Here is a 12,728-nt window from a genome sequence, read left to right on the forward strand (position 1 = left end):
GATTTTTCAGTCTATATGAGAACTCAACAGAAGCGGCTGTGTCCTGCTATTTCTTTTATTTTTCTCAGGTTAGTCTGGTTTTCTTACATATTATAACCACTTTTATTGTCGTTAATCTAATATGAACGAATATGATGGGTAAATGTCCTGAGAAAACATTTGTTTTGGGTACTGGACTGACGATGTGATAATGATGTTTACGTATCGATAGTGATACAGTACAGCACAAGCTAAGCTAAGCTAATTCTGATATCAGTGGCTCACGTGTTGCTGTTTGTTATGTTTCTGGCTTCGTGGTTTATTTTGAATGAATGTGGAATAAATCAGTCTATATGAGAACTCAACAGAAGCGGCTGTGTCCTGCTTTTTATTTTATTTTTCTCAGACGACATACAACTGGCTAATGGGCATCGGCGGCCCCGGTACCTGTTACACTAGGATAAAGCAAGGCACAAGCTCTGTGACACTGGCAGTATCTGACAGATTGACGCCTCTTCTAGATGCTGCTTTAATTTGTTGTTGTTGTTGTGTTTGTTGTTTTGGCCTAGTGATACTGCAAGATCCTCTTTTCGATTATTATTTTCAATTAATGTACCGGAAACCCTGTAGTAAATAATGTATTTAGAAAAACATTCAGTTTGAAATAGTCATAATTTCACATTTCAAAATTCATGTTGTTGTCGCCGTCGTCGTCACCCCCCCTCTTCCACTCGGGCAGACCTCCCCCACAGTTTAAAAAAATCCTGGAGGAAACCCTGGAGAGATGAAGATTTGTGTTTTGTTTTTCATTACGGCTGCGTGATGCGGTCGCACGCGCTTATGAATTAATAAGTAAATATATAAATAAATAAAGGGGATCATCACAAGGGCAGAGTGGTATGGCAGCGACATGCAGTCATCCACCCTCACAGTCCTGCTTTTGGGACATCCACAGCTGCTTTTCAGTGCCAGTTCGTCCCTGCTGTGTTAATTCAGGTGGAGTTTACATTACGCGTGCCACAGCCTTTGATCTCTGCTTTGATCTGACGTCAGATGTGACGGGACAATCTATATAGATATAAATTCACGTGTTGATTCAGTTAGTTGCATTAAATAGTGGTTATTGTGGATATTTATTGCATTGAAATGTGTCTGGAACTGTGGAGATCTGCCTGTGAGTTCTTGGTGACGTGTGTGCACTGCAGGTCAGTCAGCCAAACTTCCACTGCACCTGCTGCGCTCCGCCCTGCGCTGAGATTAGACCTGGTTGGAGGTGGCGAGCTTTCAGCGCAACCTCGGCGGGACATTTTCGCACAAAACTTCCACTGCACCAAGCTGAATCTGTGATGCCTCCCCCTGCTGCGCGGCCACGCCTATCTCAGCGCAGCGCGATCTGCCAATCTTCCAATCTGATTTTGCGCTAGGCTGCGCTGGTCGAAACTTGCATTAGACCGGCTGCGCTACCTTGCGCCACCTGCGCTGCGCCACCTGCGCTGCGCCAGCAAACTAGGGCCCCTTACCTGCATATTACCACTTCATTCAGCCTGTGCATATTCTCATTTGTCCAGGTCATAGTTATCTCAAAGAAATTTAAATCGAAAGGCAACTGGACTTGGTTATTTGTCTAGGAAGACACTTCATTCACAACTGATAAAATACTGTACAGGCTGACACTCAATATTCACAATATTTAATTCACACAAAACAATAAAACATCAATTAAGAACTACATTTAAAATAACTATAACTACTTCTATATACAATATTCACATCTTATCGACAAGTCTCTCAAAAAGAGACAGAAACTTCTCAGCCCTCTGAGCTGCTGCCCTCTCCCTCTCCTCTTCCCTCGCCTCTGCCCTCTTCTCCCTGTCTTCCTCTTTCTCTGCCTGCTCTTTAAGGTAGTCCAGCAGCTGCCCACTGGCCCTGGCCCTCTTGGGAGCTGGTGGTGTTTCCCCTTCTCTGGGAGGGGCAGAGGACGGGGGGGTGACAACGCCACCTGTAGTGGGGGTCAGATTAGCCGCAACTACCAGGGGTGGACTAATGGAGTGCTGCCCCCGGAGTGCGGCATCCATCTGACCATACCATGGCCAGGTGGCAGCTGTCACCCCTCCCGCCTCCACCCCTTTCCCTGTTGGTGGGTCCCTAAGCTCCTAAGAAATAACAATTCACTGAATGAATGTTGCCATGTCCAACTTATTTACTGAAAAGTGGATAGAATGGTGGTACCTTGTATTTTTCTTTCATATTGTTCCATTTTTTCTGTGCCTGTTTTGGGGTGACAGGCACACCACTGTCTCGCACAAAGACTCTGGATAAAGCACACACATTCACACAAAGAAGGGCAAGTTAGACATATTACTACACATTGAGAACACATGTTAACAAAGATATTACAGTGACTAACACACAAGCTGACAGAGACTACTGAATGTGATGTAGTTAGGATGATTGCACTTACATGCATGCAAGGAAGAGAATAGTGATATTATATAGTAAATGTCTGTGTAAATTCTCATTAGTCCAGGTCAAAGTCATCTCTAGGCAATTGAATCAAGTCAACTGGACTTAGTTTTGTCTTTGAAGACGTTTCCACCCTTATCCAAGTGGCTTCATCAATAGTTATATTGATAATATATAGTTAATATTGTTAGTACATCTAGTATATCACTTAGGTTGATAACTGCACCTGTACTATTGCCCTTCACTTGTACTTTGTGGCACTTTAAGTCATTTTTGTTCACCATGCAGGTTACAATTCACACAACTTATTTGATTCGTAGTATTATAACATTTAGTTTAGCGTTATACTATATTTTTCATTTGTTTATTTAGGTTCCATCAAACCATTTTAAGAGGCTGTGAAATCTGGCACAAACAAGCACACTCTCACTGCTCCTCGTATAAAAACACATAAGAAGCTTACTCACTCCCATCTGGTCTTGGAGGATGTAAGACAGTGAGACCCCCACCCTGAAATGTTGTCTCTGAAACAATGGAAGTTTTACCTCAGCCTGGATGTAACCTCTTTGTGTATCTACACCTTTTGGTTATTAGTGATTTAATCAATTATCTTTGTTAGAGTTTCACCATTTGATGACTGTCTCTAATCACTCAAGTGTCTCAGTGCGAGAAGTACAAAGGTGTAGGTGATTCATTGTCATAGTATGAAAAGACCCCCTGATGATCAAAGGTCTCCAGATGCGAATGGTATCTCCATGCAAAGTCCCAATTGTTATGTGAATTAGAGGTGTTTCTGTTCTGGTTGGATATTTAAGGGAAAGAGCAAGAACCTCACTTTGAGTTGATCTGCTTACCAGAGCTCCCACACATCGAGTGTGTTGCATTATCTGTTTCTTAAGTATTGTTACTATTTGCTATAGTTTGTTCATTTTGTACATCACAATAAACTGGGATGTTAACCCTTCATTTCTAATATTGCCTTATTGAGACTTTGTTCTAAATAATTAAGAATCTGTTATTGGATATTTATTTGGTCTTTAGTTATATGGTAAGTTTCATTTGGTAACATTCATACCCTTAACCTCTGAGTTGAATAGAAAAGATTGAGTATCATGTCCTTTAACCATTGAGTTATATTGTATGACCTCTGAATATCTCAACCTAGGTGTCTGGGCTGTTCTTCTATGTTGAGAAGGTCACTGAATAGTTTAAGTCTATATCTGCCATCCCTGAACTAAGTTAGTCTAAAAAGATCTTAGTTATATGGTAAGTTTCACTGGACACTATTCACACCCTTAACCTCTGAGTTGGACAGACAAGATTGAGTATCATGTTCTTATACCTCTGAATACTTCAACCCAGGCATCAAGGCTATTCTTCTATGTTAAGAAGGTCACTGAGTGGTTTTAATAATCTATACCATCACTGAACTAAGATTGATTCCTGTTTTCTTAACAATAGAATTGATTCTTAAAGTGTTTATATTTTAAATGATTGATTAACTTTTAATTCCACCAATATTTAAGAGTAAAGTTATTTTTAAATGGAGTCAGATTAAACGAGTATTTACTTTACTTTATTTTGAAAACCTCATCTAAACACCGGAAAGACAAGACACGTATTGGGGAGATATTGTTAAATATTGATGAATATTTCCTTCCCTACAAGGAGTTCCTCCGGCCGGTGAAGAGGGCTTCATTTACGGCTCTCCAAGTGATGAGAGCCGCGGTCTCGTCAGTTGTCCCTTGATTGAAGTCAAAACAATACAAAATCAACCAAAATACAGGTCGTTAAACATTTGGTTAGGCTAAGTAACTTATACCGGGGGGCGACCGCCATTCCGAAGGACCGCCATTCCGACGGTCTGCCAGTCCGAAAATTCCCGAAGGTCCGTCATTTCGAACTTCCCGAGGGGCCGCCGTTCCGGATGTGTTTTATTTTGAAAATTGACCGGATTCTCTCGTGGTTTGACTTCCTGCCCGGCTTGACACGACGCGGGGACAGCGCCCGACCGGCCCCTCCCCCTCCCCCTCCAAAGTTTCACCCAGGTGCGAGTCTGATGCATTACATCCATGGTCTGATGCAGCCGCGGCACTCCTGCTGAAAATAAATGTCCTTGCTCTGTGCTTTGGTTAGGTTTAGGCAATGTAGAAAGGAGTTGGTTAAGTTTAGTAAAAAGGTTAGGTAGAGGCCAATAAAATCGCAGTTAATATGTATCTCCCCCGGGAGTCGAACCCTGATCCACCGCGTCAAAAGCAGATGCTCTGACCACTACGGTACCACCGCAATTAGGCCTGTTTACTCCGTGCCGTAAACCATTCAAGATTTTTTCAGGTTCGGAATGGCACCCTTTTCCCATAAATAATTAAGGGTCGGCATTCCGACAAATTAAAGTAAACGTTCGGAGTGGCGGCCCTTCGGAATGGCACCCTGGAACCACTTATACCGGTAATCTCTTGAACTAACGTTAGTTAACATTTATATTTACTCGGATATTAATTTAACGGAGTGGCAGCTGTACGAATATTAATTTAAAATACTCTTACAGTTGTGGGTTGCCGTCTCGTCCGCCATTGTGTTCTCGTTTTCTGTAACAGAGGGAAAACAATACGGGTCTGTGAGCAGTAGACTAGCCGCTTAGAGAGCAACTTACCCCCGCATACGCTGCCTGCCTGCCGCCCCCGTTCATGGAGCTTCTCAACTCCGAAAATAGTCGAGCAAAAGTTCGATTTGCCATAAATCTTCGTGCTCATGCTGATATTTGAAATCTAAACAGTTGATTTATCACATCAAAATTAACTTTATTGATGAAATAGCATACGAAAACTGTAAAAGAAAGACCGCTTACCACTTCGCTGTTGTCGTCTTCCCGCTGCTGGTTTGACTGCCGAAAGGCATGCTGGGATATCTGAGCTGACAAGTTAGCACAAGTCAGCTACCGATGCATCCTCGGTAAAATGGGCGTGGCGAGAACACTTCCGGGAATTTTGACCGTTCTCGGCGAAATGCGAACTTGTGTATTGGGACAGTACTTGGGCTGCGACTGATGACGTTTCAGTAGAACACAAGAACACAAGAACGGACAAGAACGTATTGAGAAAGGGCCTATATATCAGGTCACACCTTAGAGTCTCCCCTATTGGACCAAAAAGTTTTCACCCCCGTGACTTTGATTGACAGGCGATGCCAGCTGCGCAAAGCGGGTGCGCAGTCTGACGGAGAATGACTCATTAGCATTAGCACTGCGGGTAAACGTAACCATTGATGGATTATCTGGTCACGATGGATAAAATCGAGCCCCGGATTCATTTCGAGCACATCTTCAGCTTTAACAAGAGGGTAAGCTTGTAATTTTATTCAGTGTTTTAGTGGGTCTATTATTGATTATTGTCCGTATTTTTCGGCACTCGAAAATGACTTCCAGGTTTGTTTGTGTTCAGTGAGCAGGCTTGTTTAAACCTTTAATGGGGTAAAAACTGCATTTTTGTTCTTTGCTTTTGTTTATATGACAGTAAACGATTTTTTGGTGGTGAAAGAAGAGGTGTACAGATGGTACATATATGTTTAAATCACCTTCGTTGTTGACGTGACGTCGCTTGTGGGCTGCCGTAGTCTGATATTGTTTGAGACATTTTCAGTGACTGTGAAAAAACCGTAGCACCTAGAAACTTCATTTTTTTTCCTACTTGTTGCCGAAAGTGTCCTTAAAAGGTCTGTGGTGGAGTTTTCATTACAGCATGCCTACTTTTCGTTATATTAAGGACGCCGTTCATGTGTTATTGATTTGGGACGCCGGCGTCCCAACCACTAGGGGGCCTGCGTGAACAGGTTAACCTACTTTTGCCTGTGCATTTAATTGCAATAGCCATCTACTTGTGGGAGTTTTAAAATAAACATACATTGTCATCTAGAACACCTATCCTCCTGGTGCGTTGATGTCTTCGTTTTATCAGACTTTTTGATGACTATGATAATGATTATAGCTATGTTGCAAAACGAAAATGTCTTCCTTGCGCGCCTGCATCCAGTCTAAAAGATCCGAGGAGCACTTAGACCAGCTGTACTCCAAAACCTTTGAAGTTGTAACATCTTTAAAACTGCAACCCATCAAGATGTCTCATGTACCGGTGCGTCCGAAGCGCTTCAGTGGTCCAGCCACACCACATTGCCGTTCAACTGCCTTGGACACTGCTGCGGTGTAGTGTACTGAGCTTTTCAGTCAGGAAGGGCTTCAAAAGCTGCAAGAATTTGTTGACGTGTTCATCTCTGGGAAGATTGGCGCAGTCCTAGATCAATACCCAGAGCTGAATGCTATGGCTGTAGAAGTTCAGCTGAAAATGTTCCAGGCCAACTACACATACGCAACATCCTCGGAGGCAGCAGACATTCTTCGGGAAATGGTGCCAGAGGTGCGACATCTTTTCCACCAAGTTGAGGTGCGCGTGATTCGCAGTAACCGCACTGACGCCGGCGCAAATCACGCGAGATTTGGACGGACCAGGAAGAGGAGCTTCGAGAAGCTTCCGCTACAAACAAGTTTAAAATATAGACTTATTTAATTTTTTTCGGGACAATTACGCAATTTGGGGCTTCAGCACAAGACGGACATTACATACGAGCAGCATGGAGGTATTTGGATGTTTTTTTGTGTGTGTTTTTTTACGAAGAGCTCTGGTGTCCCTTTGCAACCGTTATATGGACATGCACTGCTACGCCAAGACCCCCTGTAACTCAGAGAAGGGACGGTGGACTCTGAGAATTCTTCCAGCCCTTAGTCAACATGAGGGTGAGTAGATAATGAGCGAAATATCATTCTAGGGTGAACTATCCCTTTAAGTTGTTTGTTGCTGGGCGTAACCACGCATTCTATAATAGGGCAACACAATCTCCCCCTCTACAAAGATATGTGATATACATTCTCCTTTCAAGAACCCCAGCTGTTAACGCATCCGTGTCTTGTTATTTCCGATTTATTTTCCATTTAATTCTATGGTTTAATTCATTTGTTAGGGAAAACTGTGTGTGCAACCACCCTCCTCCCAGTTGTGTGTTGGTAGCGTCCATGTAGCGGCGCTTCATTTGAAGCACCGCTCCGAGCCATGTCAACAGAGGGAGAGTAAGGAGTCACCTGTTGCTAAGCAGGACCAGCAGGCATCAGACAGTAAGCTACTAGATCTCCAAATAGCAGTGCTATTGTCAAAATGGCCGCGATAAATTTTGAATTAATGTGAAATAATTATCATGTTATAAACGGCCCAGTTTTAAAACTAGAGTGAAGATACAGATATCATATGAAACCACGAGACACAAGGCTTCTGTTGGAACCAACCATGACATGATCGCTTGTCAGAAAACTGGCTAAATAATGCTCCAAAGTTCGGCTAGATTCTGATGGGGTGAAACTTTTAATCCTGAACACTCCTGTCATCCGTGTGTATGCCTCTCTTGCTTGCTCTGGTGTGCCGTGTGTGCAATGTGTTAAAATTCAACTGGTTGTTTATATAGGCTGTGGTAAAGAAAATAACATAAGCAGTAAAAGCAGAACATTTAATGGATCAAATTAAAATCTGGTGACACTGCAGGCAGCTCAGACAGACAGGGACCTGCCGGAGGGAGAGGCCAGACAGAGACATGGCGTGAAGATGCAGAACATCAGGTAAGACACAGGAAGGAATAGTCTAAAAACAGCATGACAACAGTTTTTTTTTTCAACCATGGTCCTACATGTCAGCAGTAAATAAAACGGTTACACCCCGCCTTTCCGAAGCCCCGCCTTTCCGACAATAGACTTCCATTCATCGTAATAGCGGGGTTTTCTATTTTTTCTAAAGACCCCGCTACTCCGAAAAGGCTATTGGGGGAAACCCCCAGCGCGCAGTGCGCATTGATCCTTTTTTCCTTTTTGGGGTCAAACGGATCATGTGCATAATTAACTGCAAAACAAGCAAATACTTCATATTAATGACATATAACGTTCATTATGCTTCTAGCCTGTCAAGCCTCTACCTGGTCTTTTTTACTAAACTTAACCAACTCCTTTCTTCATTGCCTAAGCCCAACCAAAGCATCTCCCTCAGTCAGCTTCAGCCGTGCTCGAGCGGAGCAGGGGGGGAGAAAAAGAAAAAAAGTGTATTTCTATTACTGTGTGGGAGATCTCCAACAACGGAGTCGGGGAGAAAGCAAGTTGGACAGATCTGCCCAGTCCCTGAGCAGCGCATGTTTCACAGACAAGCCACAAAGCAGAATGTAAACAACGTCACGCGGTTCAGCACCTTGGACAGCTGCGGGGGGGAGGAGGGGGTGTCGGAGTAGCGGTGTTTCGAAGTGGGGCTATTTCGGAACAGCGGGGTGTCGAAGTGGAGGGGTGTCGGAATGGAGAGCTGTCCCCAAATAAAACTACCGTATTGACCCTAATATAAGACGATATTTTTTCTGTCAAAAAAAGTCTGAAAAAGACGGGTCGTCTTATATTCGGGGTCTAGATATTTATATATGCAAATCAGCGGGTGACATCAAACAACGTCTGTCCAAGCAAGTCAGGGCTTTTCTTCCTCTCACACTCACACACACCGGTGACCTGGAGAGATGCAGCTGCATCTGAGAGGATGATCGCGCCGCGTGTGTGCGCCAAGTGCGTGTGTGTGTTGCCCCTTCGCCACACAGCAGAGCGCTGCCACACAGTTACAGCTCAACTCGACTTGGTTTAGGTCATTTTAATCACAGTTGACTCCTTCACAGTTCCTCCGGGGGCGGGGTCGTCATATCACAGCGACCGGAACAGGGACACACCGGACACGGAGGCGCCGAATAGCTGGGAAGCGCAGAGAAGCTGAGCCAGTTTCCTTTCGGGGCTCATGTTAAACGATTGTGTTGTTCACAACAGAGGTCCTGCAGCGGTCGTTTCGGTGTCTGGTCTATTTTGTGCGCGAGCTGCGAGAGATTGCGTCAAGCCGGGCAGGTCAAACAAAGAAACATGAGAGAATCCGCTCAACTTTCAAAATCAAAACAATTTTCAAAATAAAACACTGCAATTGATGCGTGTGCCTTTTTGTGTAAACAGAGCGCAAGAGAGATGGACACACACCTACACACATTCAGAGAGATCAGTGGGCGCTACAATCTACCAGAACGTTATTTCACAGATTCTGAAAACATGATTTTAAAAAGATTAATTTTTTCTTTGATTTTGTCTGAAAAGGGTATTTTTCCAAATACAGGTCTTGAAAAAGGGGGGTCGTCTTATATTCAGGGTCGTCTTATATTCGGGTCAATACGGTACTAAGCAGAATAGAGACGCAGGGAGAGAGTCCTCAAAACTATAAACATTCTAAAATAGCAAATTTTCATAAATTAATATCATAGATTGTGGGAAATGCTTTAGAAAAATCAGAGGAAGGGATCTCAGTGTTTCCAATTAATTAACTCGTTTGGGTCCACCACAGATTCCATCCATCCATCCATCCATCCATTGTCCGCCGCTTATCCGAGTCCGGGTCGCGGGGGCAGCAGTCGGAGCAGGGATCCCCAGACTTCCCTCTCCCCGGACACTTCCTCCAGCTCTTCCGGGGGGACCCCAAGGCGTTCCCAGGCCAGCCGAGTGACGTAGTCACTCCAGCGTGTCCTGGGTCTTCCTCGGGGCCTCCTCCCGGTGGGACATGCCTGGAACACCTCACGAGGGAGGCGTCCAGGGGGCATCCTATACAGGTGCCCGAGCCACCTCAGCTGGCTCCTCTCGATGTGGAGGAGCAGCGGCTCTACTCCGAGCTCCTCCCAGGTGACAGAGCTCCTCACCCTATCTCTAAGGGAGCGCCCCGCCACCCTGCGGAGGAAACTCATTTCGGCCGCTTGTATCCGGGATCCAGTTCTTTCGGTGATGACCCAGAGTTGGAGGGTGCAAGCCACCTTTTTCCGGTCGAGAACCATGGCCTCGGACTTAGAGGTGCTGATTCTCATCCCAGCTGCTTCACACTCGGCTGCAAACCGCCCCAGTGCATGCTGAAGGTCCTGGCTCGAGGGAGCCAACAAGACCACATCATCTGCAAAAAGCAGAGATGAAATCAAGTGGCTCCCGAACCGTACCCCCTCCGGCACTTGGCTGCGCCTAGAAATTCTGTCCATAAAAATAATGAACAGAACCGGTGACAAAGGGCAGCCCTGCCAGAGTCCAACACGCACCGGGAACAGGTCTGACTTACTGCCGGCAATGCGAACCAAGCTCCTGCTCCGGTCATACAGGGACCGTACAGCCCTCAGCAGAGGGCCTCCGACCCCATACTCTCGGAGCACCTCCCACAGGATGCCACGTGGGACACGGTCGAAAGCCTTCTCCAAGTCCACAAAACACATGTGGACTGGTTGGGCAAACTCCCATGCACCCTCGAGCACCCTGCGGAGGGTGTAGAGCTGGTCCAGCGTTCCACGGCCAGGGCGAAAACCGCATTGTTCCTCCTGAATCCGAGGTTCGACTATCGGCCGAATTCTCCTCTCCAGCACCCTGGAATAGACTTTCCCCGGGAGGCTGAGGAGTGTGATCCCCCGGTAGTTGGAACACACCCTCCGGTCCCCCTTCTTGAATAGAGGGACCACCACCCCGGTCTGCCAGTCCAGAGGCACTGTCCCCGACTGCCACGCGATGCTGCAGAGGCGTGTCAGCCACGACAGCCCCGCAACATCCAGAGACTTGAGGTACTCAGGGCGGATCTCATCCACCCCCGGTGCCTTGCCACTGAGGAGCTTCCGGACTACCTCAGTGACTTCAGCTTGGGTGATGAATGAATCAACCTCTGAATCCTCAGCCTCTGCTTCCTCGACGGAAGGCGTGTCAGTGGGATTGAGGAGATCCTCGAAGTATTCCTTCCACCGCCCGACGATATCCCCAGTCGAGGTCAACAGCTCCCCTCCTCCACTGTAAACAGTGTTGGCGGAGCACTGCTTCCCCCTCCTGAGGCGCTGGATGGTTTGCCAGAATTTCCTCGAGGCCGACCGGTAGTCCTCCTCCATGGCCTCCCCGAACTTTTCCCAGACCCGAGTTTTTGCTTCTGTGACCGCCCGGGCTGCCGTCCGCTTGGCCTGCCGGTACCCGTCAGCTGCCTCGGGGGTCCCCCAAGCTAGCCAGGCTCGGTAGGACTCCTTCTTCAGCTTGACGGCATCCCTTACTTCCGGTGTCCACCACCGGGTTCGGGGATTGCCGCCGCGACAGGCGCCGGAGACCTTACGGCCGCAGCTCCGGACGGCCGCGTCAACAATGGAAGTGGAGAACATGGTCCATTCGGACTCAATGTCTCCAGCCTCCCTCGGAATCCGGTCAAAGCTCTCCCGGAGGTGGGAGTTGAAGACCTCCCTGACAGGGGATTCTGCCAGACGTTCCCAGCAGACCCTCACGATACGCTTGGGTCTTCCAGGTCTGACCAGCTTCCTCCCCTGCCAGCGGATCCAACTCACCACCAGGTGGTGATCAGTTGACAGCTCAGCCCCTCTCTTCACCCGAGTGTCCAAGACATACGGCCGGAGGTCAGATGACACGACTACAAAGTCGATCATTGACCTCTGGCCTAGGGTGTCCTGGTGCCACGTGCACTGATGGACACCCTTATGCTCGAACATGGTGTTTGTTATGGACAGACTGTGGCTAGCACAGAAGTCCAATAACAAAACACCGCTCGGGTTCAGATCGGGGAGGCCGTTCCTCCCAATCACACCTCTCCAGGTAACACTGTCGCTGCCCACGTGAGCGTTGAAGTCCCCCAACAGAACGATGGAGTCCCCAGTTGGGGCACTTTCCAGCACCCCTCCCAGGGCCTCCAGGAAGGCCGGGTACTCTGCACTGCCGTTCGGCCCGTAGGCCGAAACGACAGTGAGAGACCTATCCCCGACCCGAAGGCGCAGGGAAGCGACCCTCTCGTTAAGTGGGGAGAACTCCAACACATGGCGGCTGAGCTGGGGAGCTATGAGCAAGCCCACACCAGCTCGCCGCCTCTCACCATGGGCAACTCCAGAGTGGAAGAGAGTCCAACCTCTCTCAAGGAGTTGGGTTCCAGAGCCCAGGCTGTGCGTGGAGGTGAGCCCGACTATCTCTAGTCGGTACCTCTCAGCCTCCCGCACGAGCTCAGGCTCTTTCCCCCCCAGCGAGGTGACATTCCATGTCCCTAAAGCCAGAGTCGTCGTCCGGGGATTGGGTCGCCGGGGCCCCCGCCCACGGCTGCCACCCAAAACACACGGCACCTGCCCCTTATGAACCCTCCCGCGGGTGGTGGGCCTACGGGAGGGCGGGCCCACGTCGCTCGTTC

At 47.4% G+C, this 12,728-nt stretch overlaps 1 protein-coding gene across 1 annotated transcript in view; it reads right to left on the reverse strand.

Annotated features, from left to right (window-relative positions):
• Positions 1-1,745: 1,745 nt before the first annotated feature.
• LOC146960646 (odorant receptor 131-2-like) overlaps positions 1,746-12,728 on the reverse strand; it is a 42,123-nt gene continuing 31,140 nt past the window's right edge. The window contains exon 3 of the mRNA XM_085772196.1: positions 1,746-1,941. Within this exon, the coding sequence (XP_085628322.1) occupies positions 1,746-1,941 (196 nt within the window). The remainder of the gene's footprint in view (positions 1,942-12,728) is intronic.

Source organism: Trachurus japonicus, unplaced genomic scaffold (genome assembly GCF_045865225.1).
Source record: "Trachurus japonicus isolate A0001 unplaced genomic scaffold, Traja_1.0 AP030150.1".
NCBI lineage: Eukaryota > Metazoa > Chordata > Actinopteri > Carangiformes > Carangidae > Trachurus > Trachurus japonicus.